Genomic DNA, 26,029 nt, shown 5'->3' on the forward strand with positions numbered 1-26,029 from the left:
TGATTCCGATGGAGTACCTTGATAGGCCCATTCCCATCCTCAGGTTTCACCCGGTAAACCGGTAGATTCAGCATCTGGCTCTCTATTACATAGGGGCTGGCCGCCCATCGATCTGCCAACTTGTGCTTACCAGGGAGTCCCAGATTCCATAAAAGGACCCGGTCACCTGGCAATATTTGGGCAAACTTCACCTTTTGATCACATCTCATCTTATTCCTCTGATTTTGTTTGGTAGCCGCCGCCTCGGCCAACTCATACTCAGCCAACTGCAACTCCCTCCTCATATCAGACACATACTTTAGATAGGGCTTCCCGGGTAATTCACCCACTTCAGCTCCAAAACACAAGTCAATGGGCAACCTCGCTTCCCGCCCGAACATCAGATAATAGGGCGAGTACCCTGTAGCATCATTGCGAGTACAATTGTAACAGTGAACCAATTGTCCAATATAACGACTCCATCTACTTTTCTGCCCAATCTCCAGCATCCCGAGCATATCCAACAGGGTCCTGTTGAACCTCTCAGGCTGAGGATCACCCTGTGGGTGATAAGGGGTAGTCCTGGATTTCTCAACCCCAAGCATAGTCAGTAATTCATGGATAAGGCGGCTCTCAAAGTCCCGCCCCTGATCACTATGGATTCGCCTAGGAAGGCCGTAATGAACAAAATACTTCTCCCATAACACCTTCGCCACTGTCGTCGCCTTCTAATCCTTAGTGGGAAATGCCTGAGCATAGCGAGTGTAATGATCGGTGATGACTAAGACATTTGCGGTGTTGCTGGTGTCAGGCTCAATCGACAGGAAATCCATACACACCAGGTCCAGAGGACCCGCACTCTGCAAGTGCGACAGTGGAGCCGCCGACGCTGGCAGGGTCTTCCTCCGGATACAATGACTGCGGCCCCTACAGTATTCTTCAACCTCCCCCCTCATCCGGGGCCAGTAGAACCAGTCTTTGAGTAATCCATAGGTCTTTTCCACCTCCAAGTGTCCAGAATCATCATGTAAGGCCTGGAGTACAGTGGGCCGATACTTCTCCGGCAGGACCAGTTGCCAATGGCGGGGTTGGTCCTGAGGTGCCGTGACCCGGTACAAGATTTGGTTCTTTAACTTTAACCGAGGCCACTCCTTCAATAACAGAGGCACAGACGGGTGTTTCGCCTTCTCAGCCAACGCCACATCCTCCTTCTCGACTGCTCTCCACACAGTGCCAAGACCCGGGTCATTTTACTGAGCAGCTGCCACTTCCCCCGGACTCAGTTCTGGCAACTGTTTAGTCCGCAGTGCGGTCAGGTCACAGTAAGCCAGGGGTATGGCGTCGTCAAAAACCCCCAAATGGTCCACGGCTCGCTCCAGCCTTCCTCTTCCCTCGGCCTTCACCGTGATAGGAAACTGACACATAGCCTTCACTCCAGGGGCAGGGACACTCTCCCACTCCTTGTCCTTCTCCTGTTCCCACGGCTCCCGACGTGACACAGCATCTGCATCGACATTCTTGCTTCCTGGGCGGTACCTCAGGCTGAAATCATATACCGACAAGGCCGCCAGCCACTGACGTCCTGTGGCATCCAGCTTAGCCGAAGTCCATATATATGTGAGAGGATTGTTATCCGTTCTCACCTCAAACTTGGCTCCGTACAGGTAATCGCTCAACTTGTCCACCACCGCCCATTTCAGCGCCAGGAACTCCAACTTGTGAGTGGGATAGTTTCTCTCAGAGGGCGACAAGCTTTGCCATGCCCCTGGTACAGAACAGCCCCTAGACCCTCTCGGCTGGCATCCGTGTGCAGCACATATGGCTTCTGGGGATTGGCAAAAGCCAACACCGGGGCTTGGGTCAGCGCCCTTTTCAAAGATCAGAACGCCTCTTCACATTGATCATCCCATCTCGAGCCAAAAGGTTCCGCTGGGTTCCAGTATCCTCCAGTGTCTTGCCTCCGGACCCCCTTCCTTTTCTTTCCCACCGGGGGATAGCCACACAACAGCTGAGTCAACGGGTGACACATTCTGGCATATCCTTTCACAAATCGGCGGTAATATCCACAGAACCCCAAAAATGAGCGCAGAGCGCTCACGTTCTGAGGTCTCGGCCAGGTGGTCACGGCCTCTATCTTGGTTGGATCAGTAGCCACTCCCTCTCGCAAAATGATATGGCCAACGTAGCTGACCGACGACTTGCAGAACTGGCATTTGTCCAGGGAAAACTTCAGCCCTTCCTCCTTAAGCCGGCTTAATACCTTTAACAGCTGTTCTTCATGTTCCTCCAAAGTCGATCCAAACACTATCAAATCGTCCAGGTACACCAGCACCTCCAACAGATTCATATCCCCCACAGTCCTCTCCATCAGCGATACAGGAAGTGGTGGCTGGGTGGAGGACTGAAAACCCCCCAGGGGAGTAGGGACCCCCCCCCCTCTGGAGGGGAAGAACAGGGAAGGTACTCACTCCCGGGGGCGGCCCGTGCAGTGGGTTGGGAGCAGGGGCCGTCCTGGGAGAGGAGGGGCGGCGGGCAGCGCACGTCCACCTTCCTCGGTGTCTCCTTCCCACCTCTCCTGAAAAGACCGCGAAACCCCCAAGCTCTCAGCCTCACAAGACAAAATAACATTCCCCATTGGTTAAAAAATGAATACAATCCCCATATCAGCAAGTCCAAAGATAAACAACTACAAGAGAAAACACTTATCAAACTTAAAAGCATTCCTACTCTAGCAAACCAAAGAAGCCATTTTGATTAACATACACAGTACATTGTACACAGAGAAAACCTTATTTTGATGTGAGATTTAGGTAATTTCCCCCAAAACCAGTTCTATACTTTCTTATAAGCTGTTCCTGAAAAATTCCCATTCTTCTAGTCTACCATTAGCCCTTGATACTTTCAAATTTAACTTCATCCTTGAGCTGCTTTAAGAGAATTGTTTCCTCTTTTCAAATGGAATTCCCTTTTTTTTAAGCTATTATACCATAAGACCTTAAGATATAGGAGAATGAGGCCATTTGGCCCATCGTGTCTGCTCTGCCATTTCATCATGACTGATTCAATTTTCCTCTCAAAGCCAATCTCCTGCCTTCTCCCTATATCCCTTCATGTCCTGGCCAATCAAGAATCTATCAACTGTTGTCTTAAATATACACCAAGAGTTGGCCTCCACAGCCACCTGTGGCAAAGAATTGCATAGATTCACCACTCTCTGGCTAAAGAAATTCCTCATCATCTTCCTTCCAAAAGGATGCCTCTCTATTCTGAGGCTGCGTCTTCTGGCACCATAGGCAAGATCCACCCCACATCAACTCTATTGAGGCCTTTCACTACTCGATAGGTTTCAATGAGGTCACCCTTCATTCTTCAGAATTCCAGTGAATACAGGCCCAAAGCTATCAAACGCTCTTCATATGAGAAGCCATTCAATCCTGGAATCATTTTCATGAGCATCTTTTGAATCCGCTCCAGTTTCAGCACATCTTTTCCAGGGGGCCCAAAACTACTCACAATACTCCAAGTGAAGCCATACCAGTGCTCTTTAAGGTTGATACATTTCTGAGGAGCTTTACCAACTAGCTCTTTGAGTCCCAGCGCTCAATTATAACAAATTACACTACAGTGGCATGAAGTAATAGAGAAAAATACAATTCAAAACAGAAATATTAAATCGATCAGAAAACACTTAATAATCATCTCAACAGCAAAGCAATTTTCTCAAAAGACCCAAACTTTTCAGCAAACTTCTATTAGCAATCAAATTTTAAGCATCTGAACCAGGAAATTCCTGCGAAATCCAGAAATTAATTGGCCTTACATCGAGTGGATCATATTTACTGGTGAATCTTAGCCTTCTTGAGTTACAACATGCAATTCTATCCTCACTTATACATGAAAAAAGATACCCTGATTGGGCTCGGAAAAGTTCGGAAAAGATTTGGCAGCCTTCCACTAACCCTTGGAGCCTGTCCAAATATTGGCATTAGCTCACAGCTCTCTTAATCGAATGAACTGCTTCAATAGCTGAAAAAGGAAAATATTTTAGTGGATGGGGTAAGACCAAATATACATAAATCAGTTTGTGCACCAAATTCTTAAAAAATTACATAAAATTTACTGCATGTGTACACGTCCTACATCCCAACTAATTAAGTTAACATTAACAGAGAGTCTGCAGAGACTTAGTTTAGGGGAATGGGCAAAGAATTGGTAAATGAAATACAATGTTGGAAAGTGTATGATCATGCACTTTGGTGGAAGAAATAAATGGACAGATGGTGAGAGAATTCAAGATGCAGAGATGCAAAGGAACTTGAGAGTCCTTGTGTAAGATACCCTGAAGGTTTACTTCCAGGTTGAGTCAGTGGTGAAGAAGGCGAATACAATGTTGGCATTAATTCCTACAGGTATAGAATATAAGAGCAGGGTTGTGATGTTGAGGCTCTACAAGGCACTCATGAGACCACACTTGGAGTACTGGGTGCAGTTTTGGGCTCCTTATTTTAGAAAGGATATACTGACATTGGAGAGGATTCAAAGAAGATTCACAAGAATGATTCCAGGAATAAAACTGGAGGAACGTCTGTTAGCTCTTGGGCTGTATTCCCTGGAGTTCAGGAGAATGAGGTGGGGGGGGGGAATCTCATAGAAATGTTCTGAATATTACAAAGCCTGAACAGATTAGATATGGCCAAGTTATTTCCCATGCTAGGGGAGTCTAGGACAAGAGGGCATGACTTCAGGATTGAAGGATTTCCATTTAGAACTGAGATGCGGAGAAATTACTTTAGTCAGAGGGTGGTAAATCTGTAGAATTTGTTCCCACGAAGAGCTGTGGAGACCAAGTCAATGGGTGTATTTAAGGCAGATATAGATAGGTTCGATTAGCCAGGGCATCAAAGGGTATGGGGTGAAGGCAGGGGAGTGGGGATGACTGGAAGAATTGGCTCTGCCCGTGATTGAATGGCAGAGCAGACTCGATGGGCCGAATGGCCTACTTCTGCTCCTTTATCTTATGGTTTTATGGTCTAAAACTCCACACCATCCTCCCTCTTCTTTATATCTAACTCCATCCGTCATTATTCTAGTCCTTTCCTTTCCTTGTAATCACCTAAAACCATTTCAGCAGTGGTTCAGTTAGCAGAATTCTCAGATCAAGTGGTTTGAGCTGAAGTTGCAAATGGGCACAGTACAAGATCTGCCAGGTTTCACAGACTCCTTTAATGGTGATTAAATTACAAGGCGAGGAGCAAAGATTAAACACAGAGCACAATGAGAACAAATCACTCTCTACTGTGCTTACATTAACACAAGGGTGCACCTACATACATTCTATGATGTCTGTGACAATTGAGGCTAATAGTAATTGCCCATCTCTAAGTGAACTTATATGGTAGCGATGAACTTCTTTCTTGAAATACATCTGCCTACAGGAGCACAGCACACCCCAGTGCTGCAAGGGAAAAAAAGGATTCTAATGCAAAAACAGTGATGGAATGGTTGAATATGATGGTATTGTCATTCACCTCTTCCCTGTCCCTTTTATCAGAGCTACTGTGAAATTCTGTTGTGCTGACTCTCACAGATGTGGTGGACCTGGAATGAGCGAATAATACAAATGGTGGACGAGGTGCCAATCAACTGAACTGCTTCTAAATTGGTCCTGACCTTCTTAAATGGTGTTGTAGGCATTCTCATTCAAGCTAATAAGTTCACTATATTCTTGTCTTGTGCCTCAGAAGCAATGGGACTCTTTAAAGGAAGTCCAAAGACGATTCATATCTCAGGATGCACGACCTCTGACCTGCATTTGAAGACACAGTACATTTGGGTAATTTTCCATTAAATATCTGGTTAATGGTCAGCCACAAAAATGTCCTGGGAGGACAATTAGATCCTCTTGATTTAGATTGGACTTTCCGGCACTTTTATCAATGTTTCTTGCAACTTATAAGCCCATGCCTAACTGTTGACCCAAGTCCCATTTCCTGAAGTCTCAAACTACTCCATTATCCAAGAAGCAGCAAACAGAGTTGTACAATCAATACATTTCCCTTTTGCTGCTTAATAATGATGAAATTAAGTTCATTCATGGAACAAAGAAAATGGGCCTTCCTAAGATGCCATCAAAACAACCTTCTGCAGCAGAGATGGCTACATTAGGTTTTCATTACATGATTGATGGAAGGCAGAGCAAACAAGGATTCTAGGCTGAGTTGGTAGAAAGACAGCACATAATCAAGAAACACACACAAAATGCTGGTGGTATGCAGCAGGCCAGGCAGCATCTATAAGGAGAAGCACTGTCGACGTTTCAGGCCGAGACCCTTCATCAGGACTAACTGAAAGGAGAGATACTAAGAGATTTGAAAGTAGTGGGGGGAGGGGGAAATGCAAAATGATAGGAGAAGACCGGAGGGGGTGGGATGAAGCTAAGAGCTGGAAAGGTGATTGGCGAAAGTGATACAGAGCTGGAGAAGGGAAAGGATCATGGGACGGGAGGCCTCAGGAGAAAGAAGGGGGGGGGAAGCACCAGAGGGAGATGGAGAACAGGCAGAGTGATGGGCAGAGAGAGAGAGAAAAAAACTAAATATGTCAGGGATGGGGTAAGAAGGGGAGGAGGGGCATTAACGGAAATCAGAGAAGTCAATGTTCATACCATCAGGTTGGAGGCTACCCAGCCGGTATATAAGGTGTTGTTCCTCCAACCTGAGTTTGGATTCATTTTGACAGTAGAGGAGGCCATGGATAGACATATCAGAATGGGAATGGGACGTGGAATTAAAATGTGTGGCCACTAGGAGATCCTGCTTTCTCTGGCGGACCGAGCATAGGTGTTCAGCGAAACGGTCTCCCAGTCTACGTCGGGTCTCACCAATATATAAAAGGCCACACCAGGAGCACCGGACGCAGTACACCACACCAGCCGACTCACAGGTGAAGTGTCGCCTCACCTGGAAGGACTGTCTGGGGCCCTGAATGGTGGTGAGGGAGGAAGTGTAAGGGCAGGTGTAGCACTTGTTCCGTTTACAAGGATAAGTGCCAGGAGGGAGATCGGTGGGAAGGGATGGGGGTACAAGTGGACAAGGGAGTCGCATAGGGAGCGATCCTTGCGGAAAGCAGAAAGAGTGGGGGAGGGAAAGATGTGCTGGGTAGTGGGATCCCGTTAGAGGTGGCGGAAGTTACAGAGAATTATACTCATAATCAAGAATCAGAATCAGAATCAGAATCAAGAATATCCTTAAGCAACAAAAATATTCTTTTATTTTAGAGATGGCTCTGGGTCTGTACTCTTTGGAATTCAGAAGGATGAGGGGGGAAACGTTGAAAGGCCTACACAGAGTAGATGTGAAAAGGATGTTTCCCATGGTGGGAGAGTCTAAGGCAAGAGGGCACAGCATCAGGATAGAGGAGAGTCCTTTCAAAACAGATGCAGAGAAATTTCTTTCACAAATGGGTGGAGAATTTGTTGCCACATGCAGCTGTGGAGGCCAAGTTTTTGGGTGTATTTAAGGCAGATTGATAGGTTCTTGATTGGACATGGCATCAAAGGTTATGTGGAGAAGGCCGAGGAGTGGGGTTGAGGAGGAGAGAAAAAAAATGGATCAGTCATGATTGAATGGTGGAGCAGATACAATGGGCCAGATAGCCTAATTCTGCTCCTATGTCTTATGGTCTTATTCCAGATGAAGAGCCTTGACTGGAAATCTATTTTCCAGTCATTGCCTGACCCTCTGTTCTTCCCGCAGTTAGCTCAGCATCTGCAACCTCGCTTTGCCATAGCAAAAAAAACATGGATTTGACTAACAAATGTTCAGCATGGAAAAGCCGCTTATGTAAAAAGTCACAAGTTTTATCTCAACTTCAATCACAGAATCACAAGCATTGCTAAAGCTAACAAGCAAAACAATACTGTTCAACAATGTAAATATCTTAACCCCTCCTTTTCTCTCTTTCTTAAAGAAGGTGGCAATGCTTGACTAGATTCCAGTAATCCAATGGTTATTCTTCAACAAATGGTCTGGAGGGACATTGTGACCAAGGACTGTGCAATTGTGACAAAATATCCTTGCATATGTAAACTAGATGGTGATGATATACTTAACTGATCTTTACACTGGCTGCTTAAATTGACAATATTGAAACCAATTCAAAACTCTTCCACATGGGTGAGATTAGATAGCCCAGTAAAGACTCCTACATTAAAATCCTTATCTATATGGTTCAAATTTTATCCAGAGTACAGAGAATAGCACAAAGGTGCAGCTTGGCAGCACAGCAGTGCAATGGTAGAGTTGTTACTTCACAGCTCCAGTGGGGTCTGTTTGGAGTTTGCATTTTCTCCCAATATCTGTGTTCAATTCCTTCCACATTCCAATTATGTGGGAGATTCGAGGTTAATTGGTCACTGCAGGTAGCCCACAGTACTTTGTAGGTGGAAAAATATGGGAAGAATTGATGGGAATGTGGAGAAGGAATAAAATGGCTTGAGTGTAAGATTGTCAGCCTGGATTCAGTGAGCTGAAGCGTGGGCTTGCATGCTGTATGTCTTAAATGTCTTAAGACTCCATGTCTTAAACTAAACATGAAACACTGCTGCCGGAAAACATAATCAAAACTCTGAACTACCTTTACCTAATAACACTGGCTTGAAAAAGAGAAACAAAACTATGAAACATGACTTTGGCTCCAACCACAGCAAGTCCACAAAAACAAACTGCTCTCCTTCACAAACTCCACAGGTGCCTAAACAAATGGTTAGCCCCTGCCCAGAATCACAAGGAAAAGCACACCTCCTGACCACTGTGGTCAGATAGGTCACTTTCAGAACCCAACATGGCATCTACCCTACTTGACTCTCAGTTTTACCATTCTACAGCATCAAACAGACAGCAACTCAAAGAGAGACCTGTGATCAGTTCATCTTTAATTGTAGGCAATCTCTCTAGGTGCTCAAATGTCACAAAATTTTAAAAGTATTAATGCAAATATTTATGACAGTTCATCATTTCTCTTGTCATAATGCCTTACTGGTTTAATTGCTTCTTACAAAATTTCCCCCTTCTAAAATGTACTTGTGGCATTCTAGGCTCTTTAGTCATTGCTTATTTGTAAATATACTCACCAAGTGTCAGTCAGCTAGAGATTATGGAGACTGCAAGAAGTGAACAATGCTGCCAAAACCAATTCTACTCTTGCTCGACATCCACATAATTGTAACTAGGAGCAATAATCTTCATTTATATTTCTCATTCCTAAACTGGGACTGCTTTATTTACACAAAATGTTGGTGGAACACAGCAGGCCAAGCAGCATCCATAGGAAGAAGCACTGTCGACGTTTGAAAATCTCTTAGTATCGGCCCAAAAAGTCGACAGTGCTTCTTCCTATAGATGCTGCCTGGCCTGCTGTGTTCCACCAGCATTTTGTGTGTGTTGCTTGAATTTCCAGCATCTGCAAATTTCCTCTTTGGACAGTACGTCTAGTGTGTGTGAGTGTGTGTGTGTGTGTGTGTGAGTGTGAGTGTGAGTGTGAGTGTGAGTGTGAGTGTGAGTGTGAGTGTGTGTGAGTGTGAGTGTGTGAGTGTGAGTGTGAGTGTGAGTGTGAGTGTGAGTGTGAGTGTGTGTGTGTGTGTGTGTGTGTGTGTGTGTGTGTGTGTGCGCGCGCATGTGTTGGTGTGGACACCTTCAAAAAGTTTACCTCCTTCAATCAAGATAAGAAAAAGCAACAAAGTGGTGAAACCACAATTAAAATTCCACAATCACATCAAGATGTATGCAGGGACAAATTTATCACAAACAAGGAATCATACATTCAGGGTTTCCAACCTGATGGTAACAAGCTGCACAAGCTGAATATTACTTTGGTCCAAAGAATCTGGCAGGCAGCTGTGAATCTCATGAATCTAGGGGGCCCCTAACAGATTTGGGTAGGGTGAGTGCAAATAGAACTGCCAAAACAATTCAAACTGTATAGGCTGCAGTATCCTGCAAACAAATACCTGACAAAAGACAGTGGCTATGAAGAGAGAAGCAGAAAGTTTTACCTACCTGCTGCACTTCTGTTTCCCCATTGGAGATTTTCTCAACGTAAACAAATGAATTATAGATTGCCTGAAAATTAAAAAGAAGAGGTTAGATAAAATATATGGCTACGCGACAAAAAAAAATGGCGAGTGCCATTACCATTATAATGACATTCTCTAAAATACAGCCCTAGAAGCTCAGGTAACTGCAACCCTTTCCAAGTTCTGTGGGTTGAAATTTTACAAGAATCACAGCCTAGCTGATGTTCAAGCGAGTAGCATTATAGCTAGAATGTCAGCTCTCTGTAGATCACAACGATCTGACTTTACAGTCACCAGAGACTCCATAGTACAAACTCTCCACACTTTTCTATTTACACTTGGTAATGTAAGTATATTTAAAACTCTTGGCAGATTTATTTTTCAAAACATTGACCCAAACTCTTCCCAGCTTTGTCACAAGTTTTTTTTAAATTAAGACTCAAAATAATTAAGCCACGGCTTGTAAATGATGTACCTTTGCCTCAAGCATACACAAGATACCACATTTACTCGTCACCACATCCCAAATCCCAAAATCTCCACCCACCTCAAGCCTTACATTTGAGACTCCCACATTCTACAAACATATGGAGACCCCAGATTTCCTGAAAGGTGCTCAAATGGTGCTTTAACCAATCAAAGCTTACCACTGGACTCTTTGTGAAGCCTAGAAGCACAGCACACGTGCCATGCATTTCCCTAGCATCTATGTTGGGGAAGCTACTTTCTGAATTGTGTGTAATTGAGAATGGCTGCAAAGGGCCTTGGTAACTAATAGGTAGCTCATGAAGTTCAAAGTAAATTTATTATCTAAGTACATATGTCACCATGTACAACCCTGAGATTTTTTTTCTTGCCGGCATACTCTGTAAATCCAAGAACCACAACCGAAAGACCTCACCCAACAGGGCAGACGAACAACCAAAGAGCAAAGTACAGCAAACTGTTCAAATACAAAAGAGAGAGAAAAAAGCAATAAATATCGAGAACATGAGAAGAAGAGCTCTTGAAAGTTGAGTCCAGAGATTATGGGAACAGCAAGTGAAGGTGAATGAAGTTATCCCCACTGTTCAAGAGCCTGAGTGAGAGTCCTAGTGTTCCCGTACCTTCTTCCTGATGGCAGCAGTGAGAATAGAGCATGACCTGGGTGATGGGGATTCCCCAATGATGCATGCTGCTTTCCTACGACACCACTCCATGTAGATGTTCTCAATAGTGGAAAGAGATTTACCCATAATGGACTGGGCTATATCTGCTACCTTTTGTTGGATTTTCCATTCAACAGCATTAGTGTTTCCATACCAGGCTGCAATATATTCTTCACCACGCATCAATAGAAGTTTGTCAAAGTATTCGATGTCATGCCAAATCTTTGCAAACTTATAGTTCTAGTTATTGTGAACATGTTAAGTATTTTTTTAATTTAAAAATTGAGCAGTGAGGTCATGCTGCAACTATACAGGGTACTGGTGAGGCCACACCTGGAGTACTGTGTGCAGTCCTGGTCTCCATACTTGAGGAAGGATATACTGGCTTTGGAGGCAGTGCAGAGGAGGTTCACCAGGTTGATTCCAGGGACGAAGGGGTTAACCTATGAGGAGAGATTGAGTCGCCTGGTACTATACTCTCTGGAATTCAGAAGAATGAGGAGATCTTATAGAAACATACAAAATTTTGAAAGGGATAGATAAGATAGAAGTAGGAAAGTTGTTTCCATTGGTAGGTGAGACTAGAACTAGGGGACATTGCCTCAAGATTCAGGGGAGAAGATTTAGGACGGAGATGAAGAAAATCTGTTTTTCGCAGAGAGTGGTGAATCTGTGGAATTCTCTGCCCAGGGAAGCAGTTGAGGCTTCTTCACTAAATATAGTTAAGATACAGTTAGGTAGATTTTTACATAGTAAGGGAATTAAGGGTTATGGGGAAAAGGCAGGTAGATGGAGCTGAGTTTACGGACAGATCAGCCATGATCTTATTGAATGGCGGGGCAAGCTCAACGGGCTGGATGGCCTACTCCTACTTCTTATGTAAAAGTCTAATTTTTATTAATGTTTGATGAGTGAATATTTCTGAACAGAGTTATTTAATAGCATGGTGTCAGATTCTTCTCTCCGCTCCCACACACTCCAGCAATCATGGGTAAAGTTTGTTCCTGCCTCCACAATGGGATCACATTTAGCCCCAAAACAGCATCCAACATGAAGGATTCAGTACAGTTTCTCTAATAATGCCACTGCCTGGAGCGGTGCCTCGTGTAAACGTGGACTTAGAAAGTTAAGTGAACTGTTTGCTGATGCTAGCAAAATGTGGACCTCCCGTATCACAACCCTTGCTCTGGCTTCAATGCACATTTAGCTCCAAAATCACCTTCCAATTGGATAAATGTTGATAAAATGTTCCTTAATTCAATTCACCTTTTCACATAGTTTTAAATAAACTAAATAAACAAATAAATTTAAATAAATGTTGCTATTTCTTCCAATTAGTTTTCCAAATTCGTAAAAATTAATGAGCTGCAGTTAAAATGTTGCGTCTGGTTTTATTATCAGGTTGAGACTTATCATGAGGAAACTAGAATTCCTCGAGCTCCTAACAATAGAGCAGGAAAACCTAGAAGCAAATTTAAGAGGGGCTCAAAATCATGAGATACTGAAAGCCCTGTCAGAAGTACTGTGCCTTTAATGCAACTGCGCAGCAACAATAAAGAAATTCACATCATGGATGAAGCTACATGTGACCCTCTGAAGATGCTGTGGTTATAGAAGTTCACTGCTCCACTGTGGTAGGATTGGACATTGCTACAGCATTGCGAGGAAGGAGGAACAGTAGAGGCCCGAATTCTCACCTCTAGTTCTTTAATGTTCCCCTGCACAAAGGTACACAATGGTCCTCCAAATAGACAACTATGTTGCATTACAGCACTCACAGGAGATGGTGTATGCTTTGGAAGAAACCATTAGAGCAAAAGAAAGGCTGAGCAAGTGCCACAATGAATGAATAGGGGAAGTTCAAGTGGTTAGTTTCCAAACACTTATTCAAAGCAACACACACAAAATGCTGCAGGAACTCAGCAGCCCAGGAAGCATCTATGGAAAAGAGTACTGGTGACCTTTCTGGCATTCATCAGGACTGGAAAAATGAGGAGTCAGGGTAAGAAAGTTGGGGAGGGGGGGTGGAGGAAGAGCCACAAGGTGATAGGTGAAACCCCCTCTCCAAGCTGGCATCTCTTTCACCAATCAACTTCCCAGCTCTCCTTCCCCACTCCCAGTTTCACCGGTCACCTTGTGGTTCTTTCTCCCCTCCCTACACTTTCATACCCTGACCCGTCTTTTTCTCCAAACCTGCTGATGGGTCTCGGCCTGAAACGTTGACTGTTAGAAATGACTGACAATGCACTTGGAGTTGCTGCTCTGGAAGGGGAGAGCTGGTGAAGGGAATGGATATGAATAGAGTGCTAGTGACTAATAACTGTTTAAAAAGACACAAAGGCATCTCACCATTTTTTTAGGAATTTAAAAATTACCAACAACGTTCCATTTTGTTTCATGTTTGTAACAAGCCCTATGATCCACTGTTATTTTCAGCTTCCAAGAATCACTGAACCACCTGGAGCCACTTGATAAGAAATTTGGCATCGTCTTCAAAGCAAGCAAAATCGTACAGGAACATGAAACAACAGAAAATGCTGGAGGAACTCAGCAGGTCAGGCAGCATCCATGGAAACGAATAAGCAGACACGTCAGGCCAGACCCTTCTTGAGGACTGAAAAGGGGGAAGACACCAGAATAAAAAGGTGGGGGGAGGCATGGGGGATAGCTGGAAGGTGACAGGTGAAGTCAAGTGGGTGCAAAAGGTAAAGGAAAGAAAGGAATCTGATAGGAGGAGAGAATAGACCATAAGAGAAAGGGAAGGAGGGGACGCAGTGGGAAATGATAAGTGGGTGTGAAGAGGTAAAAGGCCAGAGTAGGGAATGGAAGAGGAGGAGGAGGGTGAGTCGGAGGGAATTTTTTTTAAGTGTAAGAAATCAATATTCATGCTATCAGGTTGGAGGCTACCCAGACAGAAAATAAGGTATTACTTCCCCACCCTGAGGGTGGCCTCATCTTGGCACACGAGAAGGCCATGGACTGACATGTTGGAACAGGAATGGGAATGGGAATTAAAATGACCACCAGGTAGTTACGTTTTTGGCAGATGGAGTGGAGGTGCTTGACAAAGTGCTCCCCCAATTTACGACAGGTCTCACCAGTGTAGAGGAGGTGGCATCAGGAGCAGCAGACGACTCCAGCAGACTCGCAGGTGATTTGTTGCCTCATCTGGAGGAACTGTTTGGGGCCCTGAATGGAGGTGAGGGAGGAGGTAGGTGGGCAGGTGTAACACTTAGACTGCTTCCAAGATACGTGCCAGGAGGGAGATTAATGGAGAGGAAGAATCATGGAAAGAGCGATCCCTGTGGAAATTGCAGGGAGAGGGGGAGGTAAAGATATGTTTGTTATCAGATCCCTTTGGAGATGGCGGAAGTTGCGGAGGATAATGTGTTCAATGTGGAACCTCATGGGGCAGTAGGTAAGGACAAGAGGAACTCTATCACGGTTAAAGTGGCAGGAAGGTGGGCTGAGTGCAGATGTTGAGGAAATGGAGGAGATGCAGGTGAGGACAGCATCAATGGTGGAATAGAAAATCCCGTTCTTTGAAGAAGGAAGACAGCTCTGATGTCCTGGAAAGGAAGACCACATCCTGAGAACAGATGTGGCAGGGATGAAGGAACTGAAAAATGGTAATACCATTTTTACAGTTTTTCCCAGAAGCTTGGTCTCACCATACACAGAAATATTAGATGTTGAAGAATGAAGTAATGAGAAATGTTTTCTACATATAGTTTTGGATAGGCTCATATTCTTTCATGTCCCATTTATAATTCACTGCTGTCAACGGCAGAGATGCAATAAACTACAATGAACTGGGACCCTGATCACAAAACAGGTTTCCCGAAGCAAAAAGAACTTGCCTAAGGTTGCAAGAGACACGTGACAACTCTTCACTGACAAGCTCACAACTTGCTGTTGTAAGCATTTGTCCAAGAATAACTTCCAGCATTATCCCCCACCCCCACACACACTACCCATTTCACCTGGAAGTCTAAACTGCTTTCCTTCCAAGTTGCCCATCTGGACAAAGGGCCTTCAACCTGAACCTTAGACTTTGTTTCTCTTCCCTGAGAAGCAGCTTCATCTGCTGCATCCACCAGGCAAGTAGAGGAGCAGCTAATCACATGATGGGACATAAACGAGACAAACTGCAGTTGTAACTGGAGCAACAAGGGAGGCAAATGACACTGTAGGCTTAACATGGAGCAAGAAAAGAGGTCAAAGTACCCATCAGTATTAGAGTTCGTGCCTGAAAGGTAACATCCTGTCCCTAGTAACAAGGGTCTTACAAATGCACACTTTCCAAACATTATTCTTCAGTTAAAGGCCAATGATCATGAATAACCTCAGAAATCCAAGTAAAGAGAAACATTATAGTAACGAGGGACTACCTGCAGGCCTTTTCCATAGAATCTGCATACGGATAGCTACATCTCACCTCTCTGTGGGATGCAAATAACACATTTTAAGGTTAATATATTATAGGTTAAGATCCCCTTATCTGGAGATCCAAAATCTGAAAAATTCCATTATCTGCAATTTTTCTGAGCACTGACATGGTGTCACAAATGGAAAATTTCACAAGGTGCTAGGAAGGTTCCCAGGTGATGTGTGCAGGTCTCTGCAGACCACAGGCAGTTCTGAGAGGTGACCTCACATACGTAAAGAACAGAAGTTGATGAAAAATAGAAAAACACTGCATAAAGCAAAAAACAGAAGATCCTGATTGTGTACTGAAAGAGTGGATTCGTCAGCAGAGTGAACATTTGCCACTTAACGACATGTTGATCATAAAACAAGCAAAGGCCAATTACAACAAACTAAAAATTTAAAGTACATTCATTGTCAAAGAATGTATAAATCATACAACCTTGAGACTTGTTTGCTCACAGGCAGTCAAGGTAATCGTGGAGGCTAGTTGCAGAAATTTAAGAAAAGGCATGTCATTAAATTTAAGTATCTGCTGATCGTGATGCAGCAGAGAAATCCATTGAGGAGTTTGCTGATGAAAATCTAACACAAAACCTAAAACAAAGATAAAATACAAATACAGTACACTGTAACCTTTAAATGAAAACACAGCATCGTAGGTGGAGGCTGAAAGCCTGCCGTTGTTTGTTGTTGTTCAACAGCCGATTCGGGTATTCTCCCAATGCTGCTGTGCTGTTTTTGTTATGATGTGTAATAATTTTTACTGTTAAACAAATGTGTGATGAACAAGTGTAAAACACCAGTAGCACATAAACTCAGAGTTGGAAATTATACCGATCCCAAGCTATCTTATTATGTATTCCAAAAACATCCAAAATCCAAAACACTTCTGGCCCCAAGCAGTTTGGATTTGGAGAACTCGACATGTACTAGGTTACCTCAAGAAACCATCAAACGTAGCCCTTAAGGTGAATTCACTTAGAGGCTTGTGTATAATTAAGCAAAGCTGTACACACAAGATTGTCAAAGTTCTTTTGCATGCAACTGATATATTGCATCAAATTTTATTAATTGCATCTTGAGAATAGTCCTGGAGAGGATATAGAGAGATTTACCAGAACTCTCTAGGATGAGGGACTTCAGCCACAAGGTGTTTTGACATATCTTTGTAAGATCATTAAAGGTTTAGATAGAGTACAGAATCTTCATCCAGGAGCAGATCGTTTAAATACCAGATGACAGAAATCTAAATCGAAGGGTAAAAAATCCACAGGATATGAGGAAAAGTTTTTTTAAATATATAAACTGGAGAGTGGTGATGATCTGGGTCTCAATGCTTGCAAAAGCAAAGGAAACATATTAGAAAGATAATTATGGCTTTCAAAAGGTAACCAGACAGGCACTTGGGGGGGGGGGGGGGGGGGGAGTTAAGGGACTGTGGGAAAAGGGCAAAGACAAGGAAATGAACATCTTGCTCTACACAAAACTGGCATGGACTCAGAGATGAACTTTCACCAAATAGTGAACAGGGATCTCCTGAGGATGAGGAGCACAGCAAAGAAAGTATTGGCCAGAAAATAGAATAAATACAGTACCTATATAGTTGATCATGAAAGTTGATAAATCTCATGATATCCAACAATTTACAACTCAGACTTAAGGTGGCTGTTTTCACAGGTAATGTGAACTCTGGTTATCATTGGAACTGTTTCAGTGGATTAAAGAGAAGCAAACTACATCACACTATTTTAAAAAGGAGGGAGAGAGAAAACCAAACTCCCAAACTGTTGGCCAGATATCAATGGTAGGGAAAATGCTGAGATCTCTAATGGAGGATGTAATAATGGAACACTTTGAATGAAATAATGGGTTCAAGCAGAACATGGATTTATGAATGGAAAATCATGTTTAATTCATCGGTTGTGACAAAATAGAATTGGTCAGGAGGTATCAGTGATATGCTCCATCTAGATTTCCAGAAGGTATTAAATAAGGTCACACACATAGGTTGATCAATAAGTTTGGAGCACATGGAATTGGAGGCATCATGCAGGCTAGATTGAGAGTTGTTTATAGGACAGAAAGCAACCCGTAGTATAAACAAATCATTCTGAGAGTGATGTACTTATTCCCGTATTTACATAATCCTGTGCCTCGGCCCCAGATTTTCACCATCTAGATCAACAATATGACCAAGAGAGCCACATATCACATTTCCAAGTTTTCTAACGACACTAAACTACATTTGTGGCCACTCCTGCAACTAATAAAGTAGCCAATGAGTGTATGTTCATGGTCTCCTGCTGCTGTAGCCCATCCACTGCACTGTCTTGTGCAGTCAGAGATGCTTTTCTGCACACCACTGTTTGCAATGTGTGGTTATCCTGTCAGCTTGAAATAGTCTGGCCATTCTCCTCTGACCTCTCTTGTTAACAAGGTGTTTTTTTCCCCCCAACAATACTGTTTTTTTAATTTTTTTTTGCACCATTCTCTGTAAACTCTAGAGACTGTTGTGTGTGAAAATCCCAGGAGATCAGCAGTTTCTGAGATACTCAAACCACCCCGACTGGCATCAACAATCATTCCACGGTCTGTTACGATATGGCAACAATGAATATATAATTGAGACAGGTTTTTCGTAACAAATAAAACATATATTAAACACTGCTTTAAAAAAAACACAAAAGTAAACAAACGACTAACTTAACCGGAAGTCGGCTGCGATACAGCAGCTCAAACAGTTCTTAAAGCGAGAAATGCGAACTCAGTTCTTTAAAGTAGTATTGCAAAAAGTCCAAAATGATTTACAGCCAGTTAGGACAGACTTTCCTTGAAGTAATAAATTCTCCTTCGTGACGTTACTGCTGATCCCAGCCGAAGTATGCCTTGCCTGAAGGATTTACGATGAAGGAAATAAAACGGCTTAAAGGCACTGACCTTTTCCTTGGCGAAACCCTGCATCCAGCTTTTTCTGCTCTTTTAGCAGGAGCTATCTTGGATTGCAGGTTACTAATTCCTTCCGAAAGAGGATCAAATAAGGTCGAACCTGTTTTACTGCCGACAACGCCAACTTTTCTTGATCTTTCGGGTTTTCTGAACTTCGATAATTCTTCACTCTCCGACTGGACTTTAACTGGCAGTGATTTTCAGAACTGCCGGCACAACAATTCTTACAGTAAAAATTAAAACTGCACTTTTAAAACGAAATTGCGTCATAAAATCAAATACGCAGCAGAACGGAGCCACTGACGAGTTAAACCACGAACTGACCTGCGTCACAGGGAGGGGATCTCCTTTTATACCCTGTTGAAACAGGCCATCACATGACCTCTCACTGGCGGGAAAATTACATCACTCCACTATCACAAGACCATTACATCATGCCCAGCACAGCCTCAATTACATCATGGTCATGTGACAGTCACAAGATACCCATGGGTATGTAACAGGTCAAAGTCACTTAGATCACATTTCTTCCCCATTCTGATGTTTGGTCTGAACCCCTGAACCTCTTGAACATATCTGCACACTTCTATGCATTGAGTTGCCACCACAGGATTGGCTGAACAGATATTTGCAATTACAAACAGATGTACAGGTGTACCTAATAAAACGGCCACTGAGTGTAGGTGTAACTACGAGCACAGAAAATTGTGAGTGCTTGTATACAAGCCCCTAAAGACAAATACACACTGTAGATACAGTATGTGATTGAGAGCAAACACAATGTTATCCTTCATTATGAGGATATTTGAATGAAGAAGGAAATGCTTCCTGCAATTGTACTGGAACATTGTCTACTATTTGTAACTTTAGTCTCCACACACTAGAAAGGATATATTAACCACAGATTGTTATAGCTGGGGATGGTAATGGGAACAAGCTCCCACTACCTATTAAATGCTCCCAATGATGTGCGCCTCAAATAGCCTCTGACAACCAAATCCAGCTCCCGGCCTTCACGTCTGGCTTAGCTACTAAGCATGACAGAACTGTTTCTACTGACAGGAGAAGGGGCAAAGGTGGGTTACTGGTGCCTTAAAGCCAGTCACTACAGGCAGATGGGGCTCACTAGTCATGGTTGACAGCTCATCTAGGAGAAGCAAAACTCTGATTTCAAACATCCACTGCCTTGAGGCTACACCCCCTCATGGGGAAGGCGCGGGAATAAACCCTGAGGGAAAAATTCAGAGCTGGAATCCCTAAGGCAGTCCTACACAGAGTTCAATGTTGACTGGCAACTCCTGCGACGTTGCTGGTACCAAACTGTATCGGTCTCCGCTGTTCCTTTGGGATTGTGAGCTGCATGGAGAGGGGGAACTCGCTACAGCTTCTCCGAATCGAAGTAAATATAATAAAAATTTAAATTATAAATCATAATTAGAAAATAGAAAAGGGAAAGTAAGGTAGTGCAAGTGAGGTCCAGATATTTGGAAGGTACGGCCCAGATCTGGGTCAGGATCCGTTCAGCAGTCTTATCACAGCTGGAAAGAAGCTGTTCCCAAATCTGGCTATATGAATCTTCAAGCTCCTGAACCTTCTCCCGGAGGGAAGAGGGACAAAAAGTGTGTTGGCTGGGTGGGTCGTATCCTTGGTTATCCTGGCAGCACTGCTCCAACAGCGTACGGTGTAAAGTGAGTCCAAGGATGGAAGATTGGTTTGTGTGATGTGCTGGGCTATGTTCACGATCTTCTGCAGCTTCCTCCGGTCTTGGACAGGACAACTTCCATACCAGGTTGTGATGCATCCTAAAAGAATGCTTTCTATGGTGCATCTATAAAAATTAGTGAGGGTTTTAGGGAACAGGCCAAATTTCTTCAGCTTTCTCAGGAAGTAAAGGCGCTGGTGGGCCTTCTTGGCAGTGGACTCTGCTTGGTTAGACCAAGTCAGGTCATTTGTGATATTCACCCCGAGGAACTTAAAGCTTTTGACCTGTTCCACCTGTGCACCACCGATGTAGATGGGGTCGTGCGGTCCGCTACTCTTTCTGAAGTCAACAACCAATTCCTTCGTCTTGCTGACGTTGAGGGATAGGTTATTGTCTTCGCACCATGCCACCAGGTTCTTAATTTCCTCTCTGTACTCAGACTCATCATTACCCAAGATACGGCCTACAATTATGGTGTCATTAGCTAACTTATATATTGAGTTTGATGGAAACTTGGCTACACAATCATGGGTGTACAGTGAGTACAGCAGGGGGCTGAGTACACATCCTTGTGGGGCACCGGTACTCAGAGTGATTGTAGATTAGTGTCGGTCATGTGCACTTATGTGGCCATTTGATTATACACTGTGCTTTGAGTGAACTGTTTTTAAAATAGAGTGAATTATTGTGTTTGTGTTCAAAAAGCAGTGATTTTTGTCACTGATAGTTGGCAAGAAATAATCAGCAAGACAATTCAGAACTGGTTTACTCATTGTGGTTTCAAGCATTCCAGCTTGGAGATGTCAGAAACAGCTTTTATATGTTGTGGAGTGAACAGTTTTTAAATAGCATCAGCTGCATGTGTTTGTGCTCTGTTAGCCATTTGGGCTGGTGGATGACAACTCAAAAAGCAGTGATTTTTTGATCTTTTTTTTAAGTTTGACTTTATGCAGGAAGGCAATCAGGCACTCATTGATGCTATCTGAAGTGACTTTGTTCATTTACAATCAAAAGATTGCAGGGCTGAATTATTACCCTCAATAACTATTAGGAACTAACAGTTTTATTATATTGCAGTAGTATTGGTAGTGTTCCATTCTTTCTGCATTTCTTTTAAATAGTTTTTTTTAAACACATTTTTATACCTTTTAACTATTTCCATGAAATTTCAACTCATTGGGCCAGCCACTTAATTGGGCCAAAATGTACTGGTCCTGATGTGTCCCAATTAACCAGAATACACTATATTCCTAGGAGCTTAGATCGGTTCCAGGAAATGTGCTACAATAATCATCACATGAACAACCAAAGATTTCACCCTGCCCTGCCCCAACTCCATCCCTCATCAGAAAAACAGTTCTCAAGGTCATGATATTGTTGTATCATCAGATGTAACAACCGATTGTTGACCAAATAATGCTGTGGGTCGCTTTGATGAAATTACTTTTTTGGTTCAAAAAAAATAACTAAACCACACAAAACTTGCTTTTGTGGCCAAATGCTTCACAGCAAAAGAGATGTTTGCAAATTCAGCACAGGAAGTCTGCTGTTCTATATCCTTAAATAAATAAAACATACTTCCTAGTGACAAAACCATTTCAATAGATGTTTATTATAAATTCCCATCCCCACATTTATAACATAAACTTAATTTGTTGTTGTGTTCACAGCTTCTTATCAGTAAAGGGACGGTAACTCCCAAAGGCTTGCATCTTCTACTTCCTCTGCTGGCACTCTTGTCCAAATGGCTCCAATCTCTAATACCACCTTGTCTCCGTTTCCAGCATCCAGTGCTGCAGGAACTTACAAACTGGTTATTTACAACATTCTGAGCTTTGCTGTTCCTCCTTCTACCAGTGACTGAAAAGATACAAATAAACTGGCAGCAGTAGGGTCCTTACGGCTTGTGACACAGGAAGCCCCTCAGCAAGTCCATAGTCAATGTGCTAAGGCCATGAGGAGAAGCTAATCTTCTGGAATGGGCACAATTTGAGGCAACCCCAGAGGACAGCAAATGCCTGACCACGCACACATCCACATATTTAACTAAATTCAACATCAAAGTTGAACCTAAAAATTCAACTTTTATATTGCAGAGCAATCACAATTTCCACCCAAATCAACCTCCACCATCATCATGCACAGACACTAGGAGCATAGCTGAATAAACCAGCATACAAACGGTCTCTATGCCCCATATTACTTTTCACCAAAAACTCAAAAATCACCACCTTCCTCCTGTCCATCCCCACTAGCTAAAGATCATATAAATATCTCCTTCCCGACATTCTGAAAATATATTTGGCCAATATTCCCTGCAGAACTTCCTAACTGAGCTACTTGAAGAATTAATGTATTCCAAGTTCGACATCTGAGTATTATAAAGTGTTAAATATACACACACACACACAAACCATAAATGCGTAGGTAGACAGTGTTAAAATAAATACAGGTGAATTAGACATGATATATAGTTTGTTAAATAAATAGTGCATATGTAATATATACTGTATGAAATGTATTACATATATTTAAAACCATATATATACACATAACCTTAGCATACACAAATGAATATATATATAGCATGAACATTGATTTCTCTAACTTCCATTAATGCTCCTCCTCCCCTCTGTTTTTCCTCTCTCTGTCCCTCTCACTATCACTCCTGCCTGCTCTCCATCTCCCTCTGGTGCTCCCCTCCCACTTTCCTTCTCCCTAGGCCTCCCGTCCCATGATCCTTTCCCTTCTCCAACTGTGTATCCCTTTTGCAGCTCTTAGCTTCATCCCCTCCTGTCTTCTCCTATCATTTCAGATCTCCCCCTCCCACTTTCAAATCTCTTACTATCTCTTCTTTCAGTTAGTCCTGACGAAGGATGTCGGCCTGAAACATCAACAGTGCTTCTCCCTATGGATGCTGCCTGGCCTGCTGTGTTCCACCAGCATTTTGTGTGTATACTGTGGAGACATGGGGTTGGATGAAGTAGGGGAAAAAATCATGGATTGCTAGCTGGCGTGGAGAAAACTATGAGAAAAATTTATTTCTTATGCAAGAATTCTGTAATGTAAAAACAGTTATATCACGGTAGGTTTGCAAAAAAGAATAAAGGGTTTTAACGAAGTGAGTCTTTGAAACTGTAGACATTTATGAACTCCTAAAATATATGACAAGTCTGTGAAGGAACCAGGAAGAGTTGATAATCGTCGGACACACTGAAGACAGCAAAATCAGTTCCAGATGTCAAACTAAATGAGAAGCATTTCATTCTTGGCAGGAGAAAGCAAATGAAATCAAGAAGGCCTTAGTAACGAAACCAAACTTTGTTCACTCTCCAAAGTTATAATCCATGGGGCGAGATGGTTATGTAAGACTATAAGACCGTAAGTCATTTGAGCAGAATTAGGCTGTTTGGCCCATCGAGTTTGCACAGCCATTGGATAATAGCTGATATATTTTTCCTCTCATTCCAATTCTCCTGTCTTCTTCCCATAACTTTTGACCCCCAGACTGATCAAGAACCGGCAAGGGGGGGGGGGGGGGGGGAAGACGGCGTGGTGGTGTAGCAGTTAGTGCAATAGCTTTACAGCCAGTGAGTACTGATCAGGGTTCGATTCCTGCCATTGTCTGTAAAGAGCTTATACGTCTTCTCCATAACCATGTGGGTTCCCTCCCATGTTCTAAACACGTAGTTAATCTTAAAACTGATCTTTACTCTTTGTCTAAAAAAATAAAATTCCTCTGCACCTTCATTCCAAAGGGAGATCCTTCTCCTCTGAGACTGTGCCCTCTGGTCCCAGACTCTCCCACTATTGGAAACATCCTCTCCATGTCCACTCTATATTTGGTAGGTTTCAATGAGATCCCCTATGCCCACTCTCCCTTCCATTCTCCTAAACTTCAGTGAGTGTAAGCTCAGAGCCATCAAAAATGCTCCTCATACATTAACCCTTTCATTCCCTGAATCATTTCATAAACTTCCTTTGGACCCCCTCAACATCCGTTCTTAGATATTGGGCCCAAATCAGCTCACAATACTCCAAATGTGCTCTTACCAAATGCCTTATAAAGTCTCTGCATTACATCCTTGCTTTTATATTCCAGTCCTCTGGAAATGAATGCTAACGTTTAATTTTCTTCCTTACTACTGATTCAACCTTTAAGGAATCCTGCACTAGTACTCTCAATGCCCTTTTAAAGTCTGATTCCTGAAATCACTCCAACTATCACCACACACATCACCCAAGCGAGCATCAGTGCAAGTCTCACCAACGCACACTAATAATCTGCTGCTGCAGCTCTCCCTCATAATCCTGAGTTTAGTATCTCTTTTAATTTGGTTACTATATGGTGGTTCTGTGCTCTTTTCTTTAATATCTACATTCATAGTCAAAGGGGGAGGGCATCCTTTTTCAGTCAGGTTAGCATTATAAAGCTCTGCATTTGACTTCAGAAGCCATGCAGCATGGAGTGAAATGAAATAAAAGATGACTCATCTTGGTCTAAGTGGTGACTTCGATTGGAAATCCACATGTGACAGACGACTGGAAAAGGGTAGGTTATTATAACCAGGGAATGTGGCCAGGAAGGAGGCCAGCGAGACTGCCGGGGAAGGGAAGAAAGGACAGATATAAAAGAAATCTGCAGAGCAGTAAGGGAAGCCAGGGTAGAAAAAAAAGTGATAATGTGAATGGAAACAAAACTGAAAATGCAGGTAACAACCAACAGAACAAGCAGTGTCCTTGGAAAAAATGACCCCTCAGAGGTGGGAAAGGGGGGGAAAGCAAATTATTAGGCCTTTAAGAGGGTAGGCGAGGGCTGGATAGCACAATAGGAATCATTTCAATAGCATGAGATCATGGAGTAACACTGAGGTAATCTGGTTAATAGATTCATAAGGGCAGTTAGAGATAGAAAATGAAAATCCATCAAACCGGTGAGTTGTGGGCAATTAGAAAGACAAAACAGAAACAAAGAAATGTAAATTATGTGAAATGCAGAGCTGTAGGGGATGTGGAACAGGTCAGAGCATGCAAAAAGAGAAAAAAATCTGAATCACCTTCACAGATAGATGCCTGTAACACAACCACTCACGTGGAGAAAATTGTGTTATCGGAAGCTCATTTAAAGCACTTATTTGGGGTAAGAGGGAATAAGTTAAAGGAGATGTGTGGGGCAAGCTTTCTGTTAAGAAATGGAGAGAGCAGTGGGTGTCTGGAATGCACTGCCAAGGTGTTAGTGGCAGCAAATATGATAGAGGCACCGAAGAGGAATATGAGGATGCAGAGAACAGTGTGATATGGACAGTATGCAGGCAGAGGGAATTAGTTTAGTTAACCATTTAATTACCAGTTTAATTAGCTTGGAACATATATAGTATCAATGAAAGACTGCACCCAACGAGTTGGACAAACAACCAATGTGCCAAAGACAACAAACTATGCAAACAGAAATGAAAAAAAAAATAATTATCAAGAATATAAGATGAAGAGTCCGTGGAAGCGAGTCCATAGGTTGTGGGAAGAGTTTAGTGATGGGGCGAGTGAAGTAATCCCCTCTGGTTCATGGGCCTGATAGTTAAAGAGTAATTACTGTTCCTAAATCTGGTGGTGAGAGTCCTGAGGTTTCTGTGCCTTCTCCCTGATGGCAGCAGTGAGACGAGAGCATGGCCTGGATGGTGCGAGTCCACGATGATGGATGCTGCTTTTCTGTGAAAGTGCTCCAACGTAGGTGTGCTCATTGGTGGAGAAGGCTTT

General features: G+C 43.0%; 1 protein-coding gene across 1 annotated transcript in view; it reads right to left on the reverse strand.

Annotated features, from left to right (window-relative positions):
- The window catches only part of cachd1 (cache domain containing 1), a 178,951-nt gene that overhangs the window by 80,950 nt on the left and 71,972 nt on the right, over window positions 1-26,029 (reverse strand). The window contains exon 3 of the mRNA XM_073063198.1: window positions 10,032-10,094. Within this exon, the coding sequence (XP_072919299.1) occupies window positions 10,032-10,094 (63 nt within the window). The remainder of the gene's footprint in view (window positions 1-10,031; window positions 10,095-26,029) is intronic.

This window comes from Hemitrygon akajei, chromosome 12 (assembly GCF_048418815.1).
Source record: "Hemitrygon akajei chromosome 12, sHemAka1.3, whole genome shotgun sequence".
Lineage (NCBI taxonomy): Eukaryota > Metazoa > Chordata > Chondrichthyes > Myliobatiformes > Dasyatidae > Hemitrygon > Hemitrygon akajei.